General features: G+C 31.8%; 1 protein-coding gene across 2 annotated transcripts; it reads right to left on the bottom strand.

The window, feature by feature from the left end:
• Window positions 1-2091: 2091 nt before the first annotated feature.
• On the bottom strand, window positions 2092-21421 carry LOC134233243 (uncharacterized). Of its 2 annotated transcripts, XM_062715228.1 has the most exons (9): window positions 21243-21275; window positions 21048-21135; window positions 15665-15811; window positions 14787-14908; window positions 13638-13782; window positions 11045-11158; window positions 5886-6071; window positions 3376-3466; window positions 2092-2997 (listed from the first exon to the last, which is right to left on the bottom strand). In XM_062715228.1, the coding sequence occupies exons 5-9, from the start codon at window positions 13777-13779 to the stop codon at window positions 2598-2600; spliced, it is 933 nt and encodes a 310-aa protein (XP_062571212.1). In that variant the 5' UTR covers window positions 13780-13782; window positions 14787-14908; window positions 15665-15811; window positions 21048-21135; window positions 21243-21275; the 3' UTR covers window positions 2092-2597. The 2 variants fall into 2 exon arrangements, with proteins under 2 accessions (XP_062571212.1, XP_062571213.1); XM_062715229.1 differs by having other exon boundaries at window positions 3376-3460; window positions 21048-21421.
• Window positions 21422-24255: the final 2834 nt, after the last annotated feature.

Genomic DNA, 24255 nt, shown 5'->3' with positions numbered 1-24255 from the left:
GTTGGTAGTCCGGCATTTTATTGTTTAAATAAATCTTCATGTTGATGCTTAGTTCTGACAAAAATGTAGTTTACATCTTCCTGATTCTGCATTTCTTTTTATAACTTCCGTTTATAAATCCTTCAGATGGAATTTGATGCTTAGTACCCTTAGTAAAAATAGTCCTTAAAATTTATCAAGATTAGAGGTTTAAGTTTAATTATTTTTCAACAAATTACAATACTTCAAGGTATTTTCATTTGTCTATATTTCATTGTCTACTATCACTCAGCTAAGTATTATATTCCTTTTATTTTGTTGAAGGAAATAAATACAACGTAATATCCTGATGTATTCATTACCGTTTTGTACGATGTGCATTTTATTGTAGCATTCAATAAAATGTCTTTGTTTGAAATTAAACTTCCTTGGTATTTTACTTAATTTTTTTTGTTGAAAACTAAACCTGCAAAATAAGATAAATGAAGCAGACATTCAGAAACCTATTTTATAAGTTTTAATCAATATTCTTTTTTTTGCTTAAAAATCTCCATAACTAATTCAAAGTTATCAATGAGTATTTTAAATTTTCAAAGTTACATTGGTATCTAAAACTTCTCTAAACTTACCTGAAAAAGAGTATATGTAAACTATTTCCTAAATCATTAACATTTGGTCTGTGTATGTATGTTCTTTTCATTTGGATTTGGATATTATATTCTTTTTTTTTATGGATTTCTTTTCTTTTTTATCTGATATCTTTGTGAACACTTGTTGAACACTCTCACCGGACAGAGGAATCATCATGAAAGTGTTTGAAAATTCCTCACACTGTCTACAACTTGATCTGAATTTATGGAGAGTTTACCTCAGTGATAGTGCCAGTAGAGAAAAGGTTTTAACAGAGGGAATACACATTCAAAAAATTTCTGTTTCTGTCTTTGATACCAATCCCTACTCCTCAGGTACCCATAGTACCACCGAAAAAAAACTTTGAAAATCAGATTTTGCGGTATTCCCCTATCAGTAGGCGACTCAGCTGTCAATGAATTACAGGAAAAACTTGAAGTTAAGCCTAATATTCTCTATGAGAAAATTCGTCATCCGGTATCAAATAGGATAACAAGTGTACTAAAGGGTAATCCGTTTATGTACATAGAACCTTTAATTTACCCGAGGAAAGGTACCTACCCAATATCTACTACTGTGTAGGCCTGCGCTGTCAGATATTCAATTACCGTCAGCCTAAATCCCAGAGGAAACTCACATGTACTAAATGTTGGGCCACAGATCATACGAGAAGATACTGTAACAACCCCCTCGTTGTAAAGTATTTAACATTTTGTAAATTACACCTACTTGGGTAATGTTTCTATTTAAATATAATTAGCTGATTAGCTTTATATCTTTATACTTTTATTTTTGAAATAAACGTATCTATTCAGTGATATTGATGCAGTGTACCGGGGACCAGGAAATCAAACTAAAGTATCATCTTTTTAAAAATTTTCTTAACGGTACATGTACAGAGAAACTGCATTTATCAATAATGAGAGTATTGCAGCTTAATTGTATATACTTGCGCAGTTCATGATTAAAGCGAAATATAAACACACTTTGTTTAAAAAAATCTAATAGACTCTATTTTGCCTTGCCATCAGTTGGACCGCAAAAGCGTTAAATGAAATTTTTCTATATGCAAATATGTAACAACAGCATGCTCTAGTAACTTTTGGAGGTTTAAACACTTGAGAATGTAGTACGATATAAAAAAGATATGAAGGAATGAAGACGGGGAGGGGGTAAAAATTTACAAAAGTTTATTCTTAGCGGTTTTTTTTTATTTCAATAGATCTGTGATAGGTTTCGTTGTCCACATGGCGCAGTGGTTAAAGCTAATGTTCTAGAGTCGCGAAGTAAGGAGACAATCCTTACATCGCAGGTTCGAATCCTACTGTGGGACGTGGAGACCGGTCTGTCGAATTAGACCCTATAAACCGAGGTCCCGTGTCGCAGTAGGTGCTTTCACGATAAAGATCCCTCCCCGCTGAATGGCCCTGAGTGCCGAGTATATGAAAAAATTTGCAGCTCTCCACCGCCAAGTGATTGCGTCTCCATATAAGTGAAATTTCTCGAGCGGGACCTTAAACAATATACAATCAAAATACAATCAACCTGTGATAGGTTTCAGGTAAGAAGGATATGGAGATAACAAATAGTATTCAATCTCAAAGTCCATTAAACAATACAAAATAAAAGCAGAGCAAACACGGACCCCCGAAACATCAGAGGTGGGATCAGGTGCCATGGAGAAGAGAGCATCCCCTGCCGACCGGTCACACCCGCCGTGTGCTCCTTGTCAATCAGGAAATAACGGAAAAGTCCGTCGTCGTCCTACTGATCAAGAGGGTAGTGAACGATTCACACACCTGAAGTGTATAACCAGTTTTTAATAACTTTCTGCCATTTAATGTTGAAATGATGTGCCGATTAGCTAACATTTTGAAAAGAGTTACTTTGAAAGCCCTTGAATATATGCATAAATAAACAACTTTTTGTAAAAAATAAATTTTATTTCTTTTGTTTTCATTCTTGTAAGGAATTTGCATTTCTATTTTTTATGATAGGCCTCCGACAGGGAACAGAGCTTCTGTATATTCATCATCCATTAGATCTGCAGTTATGACACACTTTCCATAATCAGATGACAAGCAAGCATGGTCATAGTCAGCTTCTGTAAGTTGATTATTTCCTTTTATTGAACATCCCTCGTATTGCTCCTCTTTTGAAGATTCGACATGATCGTAATCGTTTTCACTTTCCTTTTTTCGTGCATCTTTACTCCTGAGGTGATCGTATGTTCCATTTATGGTTTCTGTGTAGGTTCCTTCATAATTTTCTGTCTTATTTATATTATTAGTTGCGTTTACAAGTTTCTCATCATCTATATCTTGATATCGCTCTTCCTGTGGACTGTCAATTTTTCTTTTATTGGCATTTTTCCTCTCTTTCGTCTTTCTATATATGTACATAAAAAGGGATATGTGATACAGAATTTGTTTTTTTATACAAATACATGTTAGCAAATCTATATTTTGAACTTTAACTTACTTATTCATAAAACATAAATTATTCATAATAATTATAATAATACCGTAATTCTGTAAATTTTTACGCCGATTTTATTTTGCGAATTCGGGTCAAAATGCTGTTGATTAATTTTTACGTTTAAAAATTTTGCGAATGACCACTGCTTTGTTTACATTTGCTTATTGGTAATTTTTTTTTTAAGAAAAATATTTTTGCGAATGCAATGCACTCGCAAATTTGCTAAAAATTATCTACAGCAAAAATATCCAGCTTTACGGTAATTTAATTATGATAATAATAACGAACATTTTCCAACAAGTAGTCGCAAGAACCAAACATCCAAGTATGATGAGGACTAACACTGATAATAGAATAACCGTAAGGGGTGGATCTGAATCTGAAATGTAAACAGGTTATTAAAACACTTTTTGAGAATCAAACTTTATCAGGTTATCAGGTTATTCTTTCTGCACATGGACTCTCTCTCTCTCTCTCTCTCTCTCTCTCTCTCTCTCTCTCTCTCTCTCTCTTCACTGATATTCACATAATCACATACATGTATATAACTTTATAATTCTATAAAGACTATTTTATTAAAACGTTACAAAAATGTAAAGAAATTCTCATTCGCCCACGAGAAATATATGCGAGTTCTGCGACCCACCTTAAATTACAAATATTAATCAATGAGAACCAATCTTATTGTTTTTTCATTTTTATAGAGAATATTTAATCGCATTTTAACGCTCGTCTTGGTATTTTTTACTACCTAAAATAGCATCACTCAGCAAATTTTTGATAAATATAAACAGTGTCATCGTGTATCACTTAATATCCTATGTTACCTTACCCTCATTTTCCCTGTTAATGATATCGTTTTCATCTATAGTGATTTCTCCTTCCTAAAATAAATAGATGAAAATAAAGCACTGTCTCTACCTATATCAGATAGTTGTACGGTTAATAATGTCGAATAGTGGTATTTTTAGTTTAACTTAAGCCCAGTCATGATCAGTTAAACGTTATACCTTCATGTATCACTATCACATTAGTTAATGCTACATCAGATCATATATATGGACAAATGCAGTACTTAATTTAATTTTTTTTAAAAAGACTTAGTCCATTTTCCATTTAATTCAGGACGGATGGCACACACAAACATATGTCAAAATTGTGAAAATAATAGCTGAAGTCATGTTCAAGGGAGTGAAATTAAAACTTTACCTGCAAATATAGGCTAAACATTTTACATAAAAAAGTTTCAGAGTACTCGAATTTAACGTGACAACAATTAAAAGATTAATAAGGATGACTGTAGAAAGATTGAATTTTGAGAATTATATTGGACATTTAAAATTCAATACTATGAAAATGTATTATTTGCATCATCCATAAACAAAATAGGTAAAACTATATACCTTTTCAGGCATAATATTTGTTTATACCATCTGTCCCTAAAATGTATTAAAGATATTATATGAAAATATTGATAAACTAGGAAGTACAGAGTAGAGTCTCTCGAAACAGTCAGTAAATTCGCAGTTACTCATGTTACATTTTCGACACTGTAAGAAACTGCTTCTTTCGGAAGTTTTGAAAGGCAAACCTAGAAAAGAGCGTAAGAACATAACATTTGTGTAACAATGGGGGCCCCCGTATGGCAGCTAAAAAAGGTCAGGGGGTGGTGAAAGCTGCGTTTGGTACCCGGATGTAAAAATTAATATTCATGTAAGAGTCTTATAGTGTGCAATTAAGAATGTCAAAAGGTGCTTAATTAAATTGGTATTTCTTTTGATTTCGAGCATACAAAAAGGCCGCAAGGGAATCACAAAGTGGAACATTATACTGCATTTCCGATTTTCATTTCTGTTGAAATTTCGATAAATCTTAGACACATTTCACTTCACTTAAAAGAATATTTAGCACAAGGTTTGTCATCTGAGTTGTTTTATTATTTAACAAGATGCATCTGGCACTGATATTGTCTGACATTGTCAGCTGTTTTTAAATGTCAATTTAAGAGTACTTTTTCAGTAACCAGTGCCAGATGCATCTTGAAAAATTGGTAACTAGGAAAATGTTCTACACGAAAAATACGCAAATTCAATTTGAAATTTATAGAACCAGTATCATAATTTATGGACCAGTATTTTTTAAACAATTTAACTTTGATATAAAGATCCTGAGTTTAGAAAGTGTAGAGAAACAAAACAGCGGATCGATTTATTCCGTAATTTGTTAATACTAACAAGGAAGTTTTTAAATTTTTAAATATTTTGATACAAGATGGATTAATCAAACAAACTGTAAAAAAAAATTATACAAGTACTATGATTTAAATCAGGTTAAGAACATGAATAACCTGAGACTAACATGTTATTATTGATAAAACTTCATCATGCGACCATGTGTTCTCTGTCCCCTTAAAAAAGCAAGGCCAATGGGTACTTTGAACATGAAGGAGATAGAATTTGCGTATTTTTAGGCAGAGCGCAAGTGCATTAAAATTATCTCCAATTATGAAAAATAAATAATCTGAAACAACTGAATGAAATGCATGTCACTCAAAACTGAAGCACAATTATTTCAACAAATAAAGCTTATCATGCATCAATAAATGTATATCATATCCACGAACTTATTTTGAATTAGAAAAAAATAACTTTGAATCTCTCTCTCTCTCTCTCTCTCTCTCTCTCTCTCTCTCTCTTCGTTACATACCTCTGTCACCTCTTTCTTCGTTACATAGCACTGAATAATAAACCTCATATTTAAAACTAAAAAAAGAAAAAATGAAAAAAAAATCAGTTTACCTCGATCATATCCAACATACACTTCATTTGCCACACCAATCCACGATGAGCCATTATGTGTTCTATTTAACTGTTCGCAAGCAGCTTTTGCGTCATGTATTTTTAGGTTTCCAACAAGGTACGACGGAGGTAATAAGGATTTACAAAGGTTCATTGACTCTATCCAACCCTGTCTCGTCTGTGTATCTGTTTATATTAATTTTTTGATATGAAAAATTAAAATGTCTTATATCACTCTAATGTAATTTAAAGGTATTTGAATCTCATAAAAATGTTATAAACTGGTCCAAACAATAAAAGCTATAATGACACATTGAAATGAAGATGAAATATGTCTCAAGAAAAGAAGTTGACCTTAACTAGTTTATAATAATGTGAACCGGTAAAGGGTTGTATATGATCGACAACAAAGATGGCCTTGAAATATTATACAGCTTTTAAATCAGTTTTTTTATTTACTTCTCTGTTTACACAAGTGATGACTACGATTCCATTTTATACAATTACTAATGTTATGTACAATGCAGTTCTTCATGAGACCGTATAAAACGAGGTCCCGTGTGTCGTAGCAGTTACTCGCACGAAAAAGATCCCTTCTTGCTCAATGCCCTTGAATGCTGATAATGAGACAAAATTTGCACCTCTCCATCGAAAAATGGTAATGTCTCCATATTAGTGAAAAAATTTCCAGAAGGACTTTCAACAATATACAATCAATCAATCAATCAATTTATCATTGAGCTAATACTGAATGACGTTTTTTATACTAGTTCATAGTCCATTATTTTACATTGAATTGACGACCGATTTTTCTGTTATATTTCCTTATCATGGCAAGGAGAACACGGCGCGTTTGGACGATCGCAGGGGATGCTCATTCCCTGAGAAACATGATCCCATATCTGATATTTTGGAAACCCTTGTTTGTTCTTCTCCTATTTTCTATTGCTTTATGGACTTTAATATTGTTTTTATTTCAATGTAATTCCTCCCTGTTCAAGCACTAAGACCCCTGTTCCTACCAAATGGGTTTTATACTTCTTTCTGAATAGGAATAGAACTATGATGATGTTTGTTTAATTATCAACTTCTAAATTAATGGTCCTGATTTTTAAGATTTTTAAAAAGGCATTTGTGTTCTATACAATTTATTTGTCTTAAACTTAGCAGCCAAAAAAAAAAATTAAAAGGAATTCATACCTTTTGCAATTTGATTAAAAGAATCCCATTTTAGCACCAGAAACCTAGCTCTAGGGGGTTGTATTTAACAATTTTGAAGCACTTCGTATGCATTTCGAAATAATGTGCATCTTCTTTTCATTTATATGCCTTGATATGCAAAAACATATGATTTATTCATTGCAATACAATGTTAAAGACCCATTAAAACAGAACACGTACTGTAAAAGTGGAAATTTTGAGGGTTTGCTAAATTTGACTATATTGACAATATTTTCTTTTTCTCGTCAAAAGTTACACTCGTCAAACTTCAAATAATATATTAAGCGTCACAACAGACATTGACGACTGTTATTTTCTTTTATGAAAACATAGTGATATATATTCACATTTTTAAAACCATTGAATCTAAAATAGTGTATCAAATACTGCATGATTATCACGCCGTGCATGACCTACTTTTCAACGCAGACAATTGGCTGTTTATAATAAAACCAAACTACAAAATGCAAATTTATTTATTCAAATCTAAAACACTTAGATAGTTTGTACCATCGTACACACTGTAGATACTAGTAGTCTGTATAAAAATTAAATTTTAATGATTCCGACGCCATGTGGTTCATTTCAAATGTCATGTAAATATCCCGTTTTGAGACAGGTATATGTAATCACTGTAAATATTGTTCTTTGAAGCTTACTTCTTTGGACCTTAAAAAAAGCCTATTCATGCAAATTAGTTTGGACATGGCAGTCCAAAGAGAAAGACGCCTATTTTTAATTTCATTGTAGGTATTTGCAATGTTGTGTCATTCATTTGTTCTTCAACATCTAGTCACTGTATTTTTTTTAATCATTTTTAGCATGTACGAGGGGTGATCAAAAAGTTTGCGAACTATCTCTATATCTACAAAACCACAATTCAGATTAGAAACAATTTGGTACACACATAGCCATACACAAGTTCTATAAATAAAATATGGTGAATAAAGTTTTGCTCCTTGTTTGTGACGTCACAATGTGAAAATGACGTCACTATATAGTTCACTTGTGACGAAAAATTGCTGTCTCGGTCGTACTTGTTTAAAAAACGACGGTAAAATTTATTGTATATCTTAAAAATCCCTTCTTAGTAACATATAATTTGTACAAAGATTATTAAGAGAAATAACTTCCTATAAATTCAATCAATGATTGGATTGGTCGTTTTAGTGAAGGAAGGCAGATGGTTAAAAATGATACTTTTTATGTTGCCCAGTAAAAGCAGGTTTAAAATTAGGTGTGTTTTTAATTAAGAAATTTGCTATGCAATTTACAATGTGAAAAATAGTTGAATGTTTTAACAATAATATAATTAATAAATACCTAAGATATCGTTTACTTTAGATTTAAAACATATTAGATATGATAAAAAGAAGGCACCGATTTTCTATCCACCTTGAATAAACGTCTCTTCCGAGACAGAAGATTTGGGTTTTGATGGTCGCCATGCTTATTTTTGGAAAGGATATTCTTACCCACCCATTCTGTTGCCGAGATTTGATACTTTCTGACAAATAAACTGTTCTTGTTACATGTATAAAAATTAACTTACATGGAGAAATATAATACTCAGAAAAAGATTTCAGCTTTTGTGACAGAACGCTACGGAGTGGGTCACGTAACAGCCTATATCACGTGATTCGCGCATGCGCAGAACGGTGACAGATGTGCATTAAAATCAGCGAGGATTAATCAAAAATATAATCAACACTGAAATCAAATATTATTTCTGTTATGGAAGTTATTTAATTAGTTTGTGAACTTTTTTATCACCCCTCGTATTTTTCGTTTAATTTAATTTCTATGTATAGTAACACGCATTTGAATATTTAAAAGTACGGTGTTCAATATTTGTCATGATAGTCTGTCCATAAAGTAGTAATTTGCAGTATTGCATTTTTGTAGAAGTTGTATGTCGTCAACAGCAATATACCTTCATCCCCTGCATACGGAGTTTATTTATTTCAGTTGATTCGATACGCAAGAGCAGGCTCTATCAACAATTTCTAAAAAGAGGTAATTTATTGACAACAAGTTCACGAAATAAATATATCAGCAGTCTTGTTAAAGGTTTTCATTTCGTAAGTTCTATGGTCGATACAATAACTTTGTCAGCAAATACAATTTATCGTTGAGTCAAATGCTGACTTACGTTTTTAATACAAAATGTTAGTCTACTATTTGAACAATGCATAGACGACATTTTTTTCAGTCATTTCGTGATTTTTTTCGCGCAGAACGGTGACAGATGTGCATTAAAATCAGCGAGGATTAATCAAAAATATAATCAACACTGAAATCAAATATTATTTCTGTTATGGAAGTTATTTAATTAGTTTGTGAACTTTTTTATCACCCCTCGTATTTTTCGTTTAATTTAATTTCTATGTATAGTAACACGCATTTGAATATTTAAAAGTACGGTGTTCAATATTTGTCATGATAGTCTGTCCATAAAGTAGTAATTTGCAGTATTGCATTTTTGTAGAAGTTGTATGTCGTCAACAGCAATATACCTTCATCCCCTGCATACGGAGTTTATTTATTTCAGTTGATTCGATACGCAAGAGCAGGCTCTATCAACAATTTCTAAAAAGAGGTAATTTATTGACAACAAGTTCACGAAATAAATATATCAGCAGTCTTGTTAAAGGTTTTCATTTCGTAAGTTCTATGGTCGATACAATAACTTTGTCAGCAAATACAATTTATCGTTGAGTCAAATGCTGACTTACGTTTTTAATACAAAATGTTAGTCTACTATTTGAACAATGCATAGACGACATTTTTTTCAGTCATTTCGTGATTTTAAATGGAGCAGACGGAGTGTGTGACTGATCTGAAGGGAATGCGCAATTTCCATAGCACCCGATCCCATCTCTGATGTTTTGAAGGTTCTTGTTTGCTCTGCTCCATATTGTGTTGTTTTATGGACTTTTGATTTGGAATACGGTCCATTATCTCCATATTTTTCATGCATGATTTTAACATCTAGTATTCATGAGTGTGTGTAAGTTTTAGATAAGACGTAAAGCTGATAATGAGTGTAAATGAAGATTTGTGTAACTAGATCTAGTAATTCAAATTTATGTGTATATGTTGGAGAAGGTTCCAGCCATACTTCAGAGTTTGTGTACAACAGTTAGGAAACACAATACTGTAAAATCACAAATTTTACATCCTCCAGGCTGTGGGGTAAAAAGCAAGAGGTCATTAGAGCAACAACAGCAATTGAATTTGTACATTTGATCATGATTCATTTACATGTTATATGTAATTTATAAGAAAGATGAAGCATTTAAGTATTTTTTTAATTTAATAAAAAGTTAATTTTCTCGACACTATTGGATAATTCTTCAATGTAAATCCATGATAAATTAATGTTTTACTAAAATAATATTTGTACTTAACATTTATTTTGATTATTTGGATCGGGGAAAAGTGTCATGAAATTCGAAAATTTTGTCTCCCAATTCTTATAAATGTGGTTATGCGCAAAAAAATGGCTAAAATTAGTTTACAAGTTATAGCGAGGAAGCTGAAAATGTTTATAATACAAAATAACGACAGAAAAATGTAGATAAAACATGTAACATAAGCAAAACAAAAATCTCTCCACATTTTATCAGATATCGATATAAATATAAATGTGCATTCAGTTTTAAAATGGAGACTTTTCTTTTTTCAAGATATATGACATACTGTTTTTTACTTAGAATAAAGACTTGTAATTAATACATATTTAAAAAAAATGTGAATTTGAAAATCAGAATTTCAGTTTATATTAATATTACACCTAAAATATATCACTGAAGTTCTTAGAAGTATGATTTGAACAGCTTCAGGATTGTTTATTCTAAATAATGTCTATAGGTAAATCTATTTATGAGTAAATGTAGCAGCAACACTTAAATATAACCTATAAGCGCAGAAATTACCTCTCTCCATGCATACTCCAAACTTTAATTCGGAGCAGTCTTGAGAAATGGAAAACTCAACTCTTGTGCCGCACTCAATAGCATAACAAACTGGATTTTGTTCCGCCCCACCTCCTAAGGTAAGGGTAAAAAATGTACATGTAAATAACTTGTGCACTGCAGTCCAGATAGGTAGGACTTATCTTTGTAAAAAATAATCAAATTTTTATCACATTCGCTAATATTGTGCTGACAAGTGTTATTTACTAAAATCATATGCTAAGAAAATAACGAAACTCTCTAATATTCCAGCGATTACCGTTCATTGAACTTTAAAAGATTCAGTGCATTTTAGGAACTTTCCGTATGACGGGTCTCTTTAGCAGGTGTTAAATTGGCATTTTGCTTGCTCAAAGCGTGTTTGCTAATATGTTTTGCGGAACTTTTATGGCGACACAGAGATCCTTGACATTGCAGAGAGAGAAAACTACTGAAATATGTTTCAGTATGTATATTATACAATTATTGCTGGGTTTTGAAGTCAATACAATGATTTAGCCATCTGAGGTGTACAATATTTAGAAGATGGCTAAATCATTGTATTGACCGAAAAACTCAGCAATAATTGTTTTATTATATGATTCACTGATAAAATGATACAGCGCATTATTTGTTTGCATTTTATTAAGTCCTAATCAAATACAAGAGAGTAGCAGAATTAAAATGTTAATAAACCTTATACCAGTCGTATCAATTTGATTTTTTTAAAAATCATTTTTAGTAGTCATGAAAGAAATATATAATGTTAGTCTTTTTATAGGTTATATTTTGAAAGGAAGGAGTATTATCAGGGAAAACTGACTGCCAAAAAGTAAAAAAAAAAATTGTTGTTCAGTAAAAGTGTTGGGGGGGGGGGGGTCCCTGCATCCCCTCTTACCACCCTCACCTAAAATATATATTCGCTTATGTTTTGTTCACATGAAAATAAAAATCATAGTCATTTAAGTATCTTTCTAAAACAATTTGTATCAATTTGGAATTCCCCAATCTATTTTTAGATCAATGTAGAGGAAATAAATCCTTGTATTGACCTGGAACGTCACGTGCAGGTCAATACAACGTAATATTTTTCTAACATAGTTGGATCTCAGCCAATTAGAGAGATGGAAATTATTCAATCATATAATATATATACATATAACCCCCCCCCCCCCCCCCCTTGCTAATTTTGTCTTGTATTAGTGGTTTTTTTAGATAAAAAAAAAATATATATATATATATATATATATATATATATATATATATATATATATATATATATATATATATATATATATATATATATATATATATATATATATATATATATATATATATATATATATATATACAAAGCACTAAAAAAACCAACAACACTGTATATCCTAAATGTCGGATCTATCAAGTAGATACAAGGTCACGGATGGAAATTTATATAAAGCACTAAAAATGACCATTTTTAGTGCTTTATATATATATATATATATATATATATATATATATATATATATATATATATATATATATATATATATATTTTTTTTTTTTATTAATCTAAAAAAACCACTAATACAAGACAAAATTAGCAAGGGGGGGGGGGGGGTTATATGTATTATCTGGGTTAAAATGGGTTGTTTTTATCATTTAATGATTTTGGAGATATCGTTTAAATGTTTTTATTCACATTTTAAACTCAAAATATTAAGGAATCGTTTGGTTTGTGTCTATAAAGGTTTAGCAAAAATATATTTCATTTATCTAGAAAAAAAGCTAATTATAATGATTTATTCTTCAATACCTATATTTGCATGTCATTAAAGATTTGGGCAATGATTTATAAATTAATTCGTAAATGAAAGTTATGTGCAATTATCAAAATGTGACAAAAATTAAAGTTTTAAATATTTTAAAGAAAAGTTTCCTTATATTTTGCTTTGATATTAATCGTTACTTGTTAGATTTTACTGTTTTTTTTAATCAACTTTCATCTTCAAAAAATTATCCTGAAATCAAGCTACAATTTTATTTTTTTGAAGAAAAAAATCTTAGGTTTGAATGAGATGTTATGTATTATCAATACAAATTCCGTCCAATTTTTTTTTTACTTTAGCGGACCATAACTTATAACAACTATATAAATTTCTTTAGGTGTTTGTCTGTTTAATGTTCCTTTCAGAATTCTTCAATCATATCAAAACACTGCTGCTCGTCGATGGACAGGTGCAAATTAAGATCATTACACCCAGAGACATTGAGCAGTTTTTTTTTCGTTCCAGCATCTACTGCATAATAAGACTCCAGATTAATTCTGATCGGAATGACCATTCTTCTGGTTCTGTAGTCGGATTCGAGCCCGCGATCTGAAGATGAACCATTACACTAAGACTCCAGAGGAAACGCACTGGCAGAACAATCAATTACGTCAGAATATTCATAATATTGCAAAACTGTCGCAAATATACAATGATAGTTTCAATATCATAGAGAGTTAATTTTTTAATAAAGGAAAAAAAAATATTCCTAGAATTTTAATTAAGAAATGTTTTCTGCAAGTTTCATTTTTATATACATGTACCTGAATTGTATATTGTATATGCATTTCTTCCACCGCACTGGGCAAAGGAGAATTCGTCTGTGTAGTTTGGGCAGGTTTTATCGCACTGAGTACTGGATATAGTCCTCGGCTTTAGTGGTCTTTTAAAGCATACACATTCCATTGCCTCAATAAATATTAAAAATACATGTAGTTATGCATGGGCTGTGATGGTAATCCTATCTTCATTTTATTTTCTTGTTACAAAGGTCATAATTTAGAATTTCCAATAAATGATTGTGTGCATACTTTTCAAATTTCAGGTCGTCGACGTGGCGCAGAGGTTAAAGGTCAAAGTAAGGAATTGATCCTTACGTCGCGGGTTCGAACCCCACTGTGGGATATGGGGACCGGTCCTTCGGATAAGACCGTATAAACCGAGGTTCAGTGTCGCAGTATGTGTTGGCACGAGAAAGACCCACCCTGCTTAATGGCCCTGAGTTCCGAGCATAGGACAAAACTTTCAGCTCTCCATCGACAAATTGTGGCGTCTCTATATCAGTGAAAAATTCTGAGGAGGCAAGCTTAACAACATACAATCAATCACAATTTCCATTTTGTGTTTGAAAGTATCGTATAAAAATCTGCATTTATTACTATCTGCAACTCTCGAGTAAATTCGTAACCTCTCCGACAAGGGCGCAACTGTTACAGTTTTGATTGTTTTCATTTACGTAAGAAAAAAAATGCACTTCATGTGCAAAGATTCGTGTCATTTTTTAGGATTCCAAGATTTGTAGATTTGATAAACTCCAGATAAAAAAATGTTTCACAATCCGATTTTACACCTTTTAATGTAAACCATTATAACAACTCACCAATCAGGGAATTAACCGGAATACTGAAAATTTTAGAAAAATATTTTTAGCATAAGAAAACGTCAGCTCAGACTTCGTATGTCAGCAAAACTATAATTTTTACCGTCCATTTTTTACATGTATATGAGCCCAATGTAAATTCGAATTGTTGTCATTTTTATCATACAGGTATAAAACACCTTCATGTACTTTCCAAATTGTTTATCAGCTGTTTTTGGTTTGATTTTTTTAAAACTAACACCAATGCAATGACTTACGAATATAATTCAAATAAGACTTTGTTATGTAGTAAATTATTCAATGTGACTTTCACCTTGATTCCAAAGTTTGGAAGACTTTTGGATCAACATATTTCTTGGCAAAAGCCTGCTGAAGCATACTTCATAATAAATGTCAGGTTCATTGTTTGAGTGAGATCTTCTACACTGTAACACCCTTAAAAAGAACATAATTTTCAAAGTTGATCGTGTATGCTAGTAGTTTAGCATTTTAAAAGAACAAGTAAATCCCTATAAGTACATGCAATGCTGATGTAACTTACAGTATATTCAATAAATGGTTTTACAAAATTAAACTAAACGTCAAAGGTTGACATGTAAAATAACTTAATCTTTAAGGATTCTTTGAAGGACAAAAATTGTTTGTCCCTAACCACAAAATACTAATAGTAAACTGAAGTTAACTGTCTATAGTTTACTAGAGTTAACTATTGTAAATCAAAGTTCCAAAGTTTTCACTATAGTCAATCAACGTGTCAAAGTATTCGCCATAGTAAATCAAAGTTCCAAAGTTTAAACTTGGGTACTAAAGCTAACTTTAAATTAGTTTACTATAGTATTTTTTTGTTAGGAATATTCGTTGTAACAACATTTTCAAAGGGAAAAAAATCTATATATGGTCTGCATTTAACTTTACTTAAAGAAGCATAATGTCTAGAGAGTAAAAAAAAGCGTAAAATCATAGATATACTTAAATTTAAAAGATATAATTAACAGTAGGGGTTGAAAAATTAATATAACAGGATAATTCTAAGTCTTTCACATTTCAATTCGATTGACGGAAGAAAAGACACTTTGCTTGATTCTGTAGGAAAAAAATAGGGAAAAAATAATAGAGAAATAAATCTTAATTTCACACCCTTTGGTCAAACAAAACAATTTTTCATTGTGTACGTTATAAAAAAAGATTAACCTAAAATTTTCATTATTGATGAATATCGTCTGTACTCGTTCTCTGCGGTCATCACTGGATTAATTTTAAGAGTGCTGTTGTCGTTAATACAGTGTTGTTGTGCCTCAAACCAATTCCAATGCTGATTGGACATGCTATAAATGTTGTCTGAAAAGTATGGACAATATTTTACACAGAAAGACACTTGACTGTTTGTCTGAATGTAATTGTTACATGTAATTTCAGATAGTTCTTAAATGATTTCATGCAAAAGAAGAAGATACAGTATATTTTACTACTTTCATTAAGCAAAACAAAGTTTGAATTTTTTTTTTTTCATTAAAAGATAATTTTTCATTTGATTATCAACTTTGTCCACTTATTGGAAGGATGCAGAGATAACGAACAGTGTTCAATATCAGAGTCCATACAGTAAAACAATTTAATAAAAAATTGGAGCAGACCAAACACGGACCTCCAGAACACAAGAGTTCGGAGCATTTTATTCCTAGCACCCCCCTCTTAAACCAAAAAGATGGAAATACATGAGAGACAGAGAAAAAAACATCAAGAATAGGACTTCGTCATCCAAATATATTGTTCCTGTGCTAGACTCAAAACATTTTGACCTACCTCATAATCATATTACTTAGGATTACTTGTGAGAGAATATATTAGAATGTAAATTGTACAGTGGAAAGAAACATGGAATATAATAAAATATGAGCAAAATTAAACGTTATATACAAGTCACGGTGTTACGGATTACTCAAACGTCGGAATAGACAGTTTTGATGCACATCTAGTTTGAATCTTAAAAATAAGACAGGATCCCAAGAATAAAAGTAATATACATTTAAAATAAATTTTCTCTCAGATTAAAAGTATGCTATTATATTCTAAACAAAAATGTTTTAAAGTTAACGATAAAGTTTACAATATATAACTATATTTTATAATTCTTTGTCACGATGTGTACACTGAAATATTAAATTTTTGTTGAATATGTTTAAAATTCTTACTAATTATACAATCATTTGCCAAAATATGCATACATAAAAAATATCCCTTTTGATAACATGAATCATGTGTAGGAATTAAAATAAATATATATTATCCCTGTGAAATTCAGAAATAATCAGCTTTGATTTACTAAAGTGAAAAACTTGATTTACTATCGGAAACCTTGGTTAATTAACTATAGTTAACTATGATATGGTTTGTTGTGGATACATGTTAAATATTGTTCATGAATATCTGTATGTATATTTCAAGCAGTATTTTTTCCCTTTAATTTTAAAATTAAATGCATGTACTTTACTTTTAGTAAAAATAAGTGTCCCTTATATGCACAGTTTATAAAAAAAAAGTTAAATTCAAAATTATAATGGTGTTTAGCCCACTTATATTTATTGTTCATTTATGTGTCACAGTAAAAATTATCTATATGTAATTAACGTATTTTTCAAACATGTTATTGATATTAAAACGGCAGCAGGTTATTTGCATTAAAGTGAAAAAAAGTGTGGAGATTGAGGAACATTATGTAAAACAATCATTAAGGCAGTGTACAGTCAACGAAAGAAGTGCGGTATACTTTATGACTGGTATAGCGTATACAAACATCTTTGAGACAAACAACAATTATTAGACTAAGTGTAGAATAATAATTGTATTATTTCGTGTATTTCATGTACGATGGCCGATATGAGCCGTCAAAATACACGTGAGAGTAGCTCTATTAATATGTATGTAGAATCAATGGCAAACGCATGAAGTAGGAATATAAATTTGTTCATGTACAAATCTTGAGACAAAATACACTCGAAGGTACTTAACATTCCTTAGATTTATTGGAGAGATTATCTGAAAACTTAGAAAGGACAAAATCAACAACATATGGTTTTGATTTTTCCCTCTATTTTCTCATGTTCCCCTCATTTTTAGTTGTTTGATAAATGGTGTGCACCTTACTTCAATTGATCACAAAATTCAACAAGATTGTTTTTATTTCTACCTTTGATCCCTCTGTGTTTTATATTTTTGTTTAATTACTGTTGTCTTTTTTTCTGATTTTTATTTTTACGACGGCAAAATTATGAAATCTTAACCTTCAATCGTATGCCCCCAAAAACCGGGAAAATATTCCAGAAACAATGGAGCTGCATTTTTATTATTTTTTTTTCAAGTTAGATGATATGTGTAAAATATGTGTTTATTTTAAATTTTATGCTTTGCCATTTCGAATTCCATATTTCTTTTTTCTTCATTTTATTTTACAAGGAAAAAATAGAATGAAAAAATGCGAATGTTTTACATAAAATGCAGCTCATTTACTATGAAATTTGAATAACGACTCTCATAAAATATGCCTTAATTAAATAATGGAAAAACCCGACAGATTAGATCGCTGACAATATATATAAAAGGAAAATCAGTGTTGCTGTGTTAAATACCCTGGTATCATTAAAAGCATTTGTATACTTCATTTAAATGTATTTACCCATTATCAATAAAAAAAGAACAGTTTACACAAATCTACGGAATGTTTCCTTGTTCCAATGAGAAAAAAACAATGAAGAATCAAGAGGCCCGGGGGTCACATTACTCACCTGAGCTAGGAAAACGCACAAATCAGATCAGAATTGAAACGTTTACCGAGGGGGTGGCTTGAATTCTAATTCGAACAAATCTTCAATACATAGGATTCTTACATGTCAATATGACTTACATAACTTTTCTGTTATTGAGATTTTTCCCATTATTTTCCTATGTAAAATTTTGATCCACCATTGAGACCCTCTCATGCCCTTGGAGGTATTGATTTGAACAAATTTTATTCTACACTTCCTGCGGATGCATCCCTATTAATATCATTAATCATGGCTTTGCTATTCTTCAGAAAAAGATCTTTTAAAATATATTTTATATATAATTGTGGCCCCACCCTATCTCTGGGGATATGATTTAAACAAACTAGAATCTACAGTATCTTAGGACGCTTTCATAAAATACAACTAATCATGGCTCTGCAATATTTGAGAAGATAATATTTTAATATTTCCCTATATATTCCTATGTAAACCTTTGATCGGCCATTGTGGCCTCATCTTACTCCTAGGGGCCATGATTTGATAAACTTTAATGTACACTATCTGAGGATAATTCCACATGAGTTTCATCTTTCCTGTCCAAATGGTTCTTGAGAAGAAGATTTTTAAAGATTTTTGCTATATATTTCAATGTAAAAATTTGATCAGCTATTGTGGCCCCACCCTACCCCCAAGGGCCGTGATTTGAACAAATCTGAATGTTCACTATCTGAGGATGATTCCACATGAGTTTCATCTTTCCTGGCCAAGTAGTTCTTGAGAAAAATTTTTTTAAATGTTATATTTTCACTAATTCATAATAATCTCCCCTTGAAAGAAGGTGCGGCCCTTTGTTTGAATAAAATTGAATTCCTTTTACCCATGGATACTTAGTAGCAAGTTTGGTTGAAATTGGTCCATCGGTTCTTAAGAAGAAGATGAAAATGTGAAAAGTTTACAACAACGACGACAACGGCAACGACGACGACAGACAACGGACAAATTTTGATCAGAAAAGCTCACCTGAGCCGAAGGCTCAGGTGAGCTAAATAGTTATATGGAAAGAGGGAGAAGTATAGTATGAAACAGGGGAGGATCCAGCCATCTTTGAAAGGGGGTTCCAGGGTTGTGTCCCTCAAACCCCCCCCCCCTACACACTCTCAAGTAAAGATTGACACGCACATATGAAAAGATATAAGGTTGTGGTAAATATCATCATTATTTTACTTCCTTTTTTTTCTTTGAAAACGTACCCCCAGTCCTAATTTAATAAAACACATTTCAAAAACTACTGACGCCTTAAAATTGAATAGTTTTGCAGCATTTCAAAGGATTTTTTTTTTAGTATTTGAAAAACGTTTTTTTTAGGTTGGCGTGCGGGTGGGGTTAAAAATAAAGAGTTACATTAGTTCCTTCAAAAAATATTTAATCAATACTCCGTACATACATGATTATAGCCAACACAGCCACAGATCGCAGGAATCTAACAAATTAAACCTCGCATGTTATATATCATACATAAAATATGTCAAATAAGTAGAATATTTTCTACCATTCTTTCATTAAAAAAACAGTAGTGAAGGTGAATGGAGGAAACTAAATGTGTGAGAATCTATTTATTCAACACATAAGTTAGACGAACAAATATTCATTCCCGGAGCACATTCTCTCTCTCTCTCTCCACGTGGCAAAAAATATGAGGGGGTCCCAAGCCCCGGACCCCCCTCTGGATCCGCCAATGTGAAAAAATAAGCACATTTCTTAAGTAGATAATCAAGAAACAGATTTTCATCTGGCGGCAAAAGAAATAATAAAGATGCAGATCTCTTGCTTCTGGAATTTTTAACCAGCATCTTGGGGCTTATGAATGAAGGTTAAGATTATGTTGTCATGAAAGTTAAAATCAAAACACCCACAGGAATCTTAATAGAGACACTTGCAAAATATTCGATTAGATCCAAAACGAAAATAAAAAAAAAGTCGCTGCATTTTGAGATCAGTTGAAGTAAGGTACACAACATTTATTTAACAAAGTAGAAGAAAAATCGGATACACATGTTTTAGATTTTTGTTCCTTCTAAGTTTACAGATAATCTTCCCTATAAATCTAAGGAATGTTAAGAAGCCTCGAGAGTATTTTGTCTCAAGATTTGTACACGTACAAATCTCTTTATTACTTCTTCATGCGTTTTCCCATTGATTCTACGTACATATTATAGAGCTACTCTTACTTGTATTTTGACGGCTCATATCGGCCATCGTATCCATGCGTGTTTGTTTTTTTTTTTATTCCGCTGCGTACCCTATGTTAAGGAGTTATTTTATTTGCACGTCTTTGTTTTGATGTGCCATCTTTTTGTTTACTTTTTTGTGATGTTTTGTTTGTCTTGTTTTACAGGTATAGGTACTTTTGTACTCCTTTCTTTTTTTGGAAGGGGGGTCGGACATTATTAAATATCGTACGTAACTTACATTCCGATCTTGTGAGTCTGATCCCCTACCTGTGCGTTAGATTATTTACATTAATTGTATACCGTCCTGTAAATAAAGGACATATTTCATTTTCTGAACGTGCTTTATTTGGCCTATATAAATTTAGCAAAAACTAGCTGTAGTGAGCTTGTATAGCATTAGACGACATAAGCAATCAATATACATGTATACAATAATAGACATTCCCTTACTACGGTCTTCTACTCTATGAGCATTTTTTTTAATGTTTATTTCTGTTATGCCATTACCAATAGATAAATAAATAAACAAATAATGTGATGTTAATTAAAAAAAATTAAAACGTAAAAGAAAGAACAAACCTTGCATTACGACGAGAAATAAGACAAAATAAAGAGGATGGCCGTTTTCCATTGCGCTCCAATTCGATAACCTCCCCATGGCAGGAAACTACATGTAAGTTTTTATTTCATCATTTCACTTATAAAGCAGAAACATCCAAGATGAAAATAAGTAAAGTCCAAGTTAATAAACATTTGTTTAAATAAAACTCTAACCAGTTTTAAAAGCCAAAAATAAATTCCAAGAATATATTAATGATAATCTACGGGATCATCATTCTTTATCCACTCAATAATAAAACGTGTATTTATTACTATGTGTTTAAAACGATGAATGGTTGTTATTGTCGCTTTTAGTCTTTTAGCAAGTGTAATGTACTTGGAATGTGTGCTCAGAAGTGTAGTGTTGCTTTCCCTTCCGAACTTTATCGTCATCATGCAAGATATTATTATTTTAATTTTAAGCTTTTTAGTACCAGATCATTTCCTTCAGGAAATCCTGAAAACTTCAGTAAATCTACTATCACAACCATTCCCTCTCAGCGTTTGATTTAATTTTTTTACGAAGTACATGTACTACGTCTTCATGATACATTATTGTATAAGTTTAATAAACTTTCAAATTAAAATATATTTTTATCATTCATTTAGTGTTCCGTGTAGAAAAAAGAAACATCCAATATGAGGAAAAAGGGAAAGTCTACGTTAATGTATTACATTGCTTAGATAAATTTCCAATCAATATTAAAAGCTAACAAGTAACAGCTTCTTATAAAGCTTGCCCGACTAAATCAATCAATATCTGCATAAGGAGTCTTTTGAGCAATATTTTTGTGGGTTTGAAATATGTCCTTACTTTTGATTTTGAAAACCTAGTGTCAATGAAATCCTTGATCTTGCAAATATCAATCCTTAAACAGACTGACGCCGTGACGTTAGGCAAAAATGATTTCCAAGAACATAATTATAATATGTGGGATCATCATTCTTTATCCACTAAATAATAAAACGTGTATTCATTATTATACGTTTAAATCGATGAATGGTTGTTATTGTCGCTCTTAGTCTCTTGGCAAGTGTAATGTACATGGAATGTGTAATCGGACGTGTGGTGTAGCCTTTCCTTCCGAAATTCATCTTCTTCATGTAAGATATTATGTTTTTCATATTAATCGTTTAAAAATCAGATCACTTCCTTCAGGAAATCCTGAGAAGTTCAGATAAAACTACAATTCTTTTTATCGCAACCATTCCCTCTTGACGTTTTTTTTTTTTTTTTTTTTTTTTTTTTTGGCACTAAGCGTTAAAAGTCCTCATTACACATTACTTTATAAATTTAGCTCATTACAAATGCTTCAAAAATATATCTTAATCATTAATTTTTGTTCCATGTAGAAAAAAAAAGAATAAAATTTGTGAGTCATTCAATACATTCAGATACTTTCTACATCCAATAGGTTATATAAATATATACCAAGATTATAGTATTTTTCAGTAACTTTGCTTATGGTTTAATAAAAAACGGATGAGTGTATGAATTTTATGTTTGAAAAAAATAAAATAAAAACGTTTTCAAAAGCTACATTTGAACTTAAGCAAGGGTCTTTATTATTGTTCTTGGCGATTTTTATTTTCAGTTTCAAACTTAAACTTTTGAGAGACAAACATGTAGCATGATGTCAAAAGCACCATTTCTTGTTTTTTATTTATTTATTTTAGAAAAAATTATTATTTTTTTAACACATCTGAGTTTATATACTTTTGGATCTACATAAAATGAGCGCAATTGTAAGTTTTTTTTTAAACAATTTTGTATTGGAAATTTTATTTCGTAAGATTTTAAAGAATTTGAATCATTTACAGGCATCATTTATGCCGCTATATAGTGAAAATGTGACAACATATGTTTTTCTTCATCTTTAATTATGTAATAAATCGTTTATAATTACCAGTTTTCAAACAAATAAACATCGATATCTTGTATGTATTCAACCATGTTCAATGTTCATTGTTCTTTAATTTGTAACACCATTTTATTCAGAAAAGGGGTACAATTGAAAAGAATGTCAAAAAGGGTTGCGTCAAAAATGTGGTTTTGGTTACTAAACCCATGTATGGCCTCCATTGGCACTGATGACGGCGCGAAGGCGACGTGTCAATGACTGGCAGCCACTTCGAAAATCATTTGAGGAATATTCTGCCATTCCTCCAACAAGTCCAACAAGGCTTTCCAATGTTTCTGTGTGTTTTGAGGCTTAGGCGCAATCGGATTTTAAAGTCTGGAGACAAAGCGCGCCAATCAAGGACGTTTATGCCGTTCGTTTGCAGAAAAGTTTGAGTTCATCTTGCCGTATGTGCGTGCGCATTGTCCTGTTGAAAAATAAGCCTGTTGGTTTGTTTATGCTGCTGCAATAATGGTGCTAAAACAGGCGAAAGAATTCCATCCACGTACCTCCTGGCAGTGAGGGTTCCATTCAAAATTACCAGTTGTGAACGAAAATAGTGGTTTATTGCACCCCAGACCATGACGCCACCCCCTCCAAATCCGCCGCGTTCAACTACACAATTGTCCACAAAACGTTCATTTAAAGAACGGTAAACTCGACCTCTGCCGTCTGCATTGCTAACATTAAACTTAGACTCACTTTGTCCAATTCCTGCGTTGATTCAGATTTGACTGGCCCATTGCAATCTGTTACGTCCGTGTTGCTGGTTTAATTCTGACCCTTTGTAAGGTCTTTTGCAGCGAATCCCATGGCGTTTTAGTCTCTAGAAACTGTTCTAGGATATATAGGCCTCCCATGACGTCCTCGCCGTGGTTTCAGGGGCCGTAAACCGTTCTCGTAAATGACGTTTGCGTATGCACGCCTGTTGACGTTGTGTTGTACGAAACGGTTGTCCTGGTCTTGGACGATCATTTATTGATCCTGTCTCATGAAACCACTTATGCAGCAACCGGCTAATTGCACAGGTATGAACACAAAAAACGCCTAGCTACCTTCCGCTGACTAACACCTTGCTTACAGCAAACTGAGAGCTCGGTTTCGCATTTCATTATTTAAACGCGGCATAATCTTTATTCCGATTTCTTTTGTAAGTGATGCCTAAACGTTCATCGACAAATTTGATTGATAACAACAAAACCCCTTTTTTATTCTTCCATGTGTTTTGAAAAAAGTCCGATTATCTAGTGCAATACAACTCACATCGTGCAAACAATGAGCGCAGG

Source organism: Saccostrea cucullata, unplaced genomic scaffold (assembly GCF_032062105.1).
Source record: "Saccostrea cucullata isolate Sc308-1 unplaced genomic scaffold, CSIRO_AGI_Scuc_v1 ctg2375, whole genome shotgun sequence".
NCBI classification, from domain to species: Eukaryota; Metazoa; Mollusca; class Bivalvia; order Ostreida; family Ostreidae; genus Saccostrea; species Saccostrea cuccullata.
Note: the sequence above shows the minus strand (reverse complement) of the source record. Positions and strands in the feature narration are given on the sequence as shown.

Bases quoted from the DNA above. Each gene is read 5' to 3' on its own strand.
- LOC134233243 (XM_062715228.1), bottom strand. From the start codon at position 13,779: ATGGAATGTGTATGCTTTAAAAGACCACTAAAGCCGAGGACTATATCC. The intron at 11,159-13,637 runs GTACATGTATAT...CCCTTACCTTAG, and splicing joins ATATACAATATACAATTCAG to GAGGTGGGGCGGAACAAAAT. The intron at 6,072-11,044 runs GTAATTTCTGCG...TAATATAAACAG, and splicing joins TGGAGTATGCATGGAGAGAG to ATACACAGACGAGACAGGGT.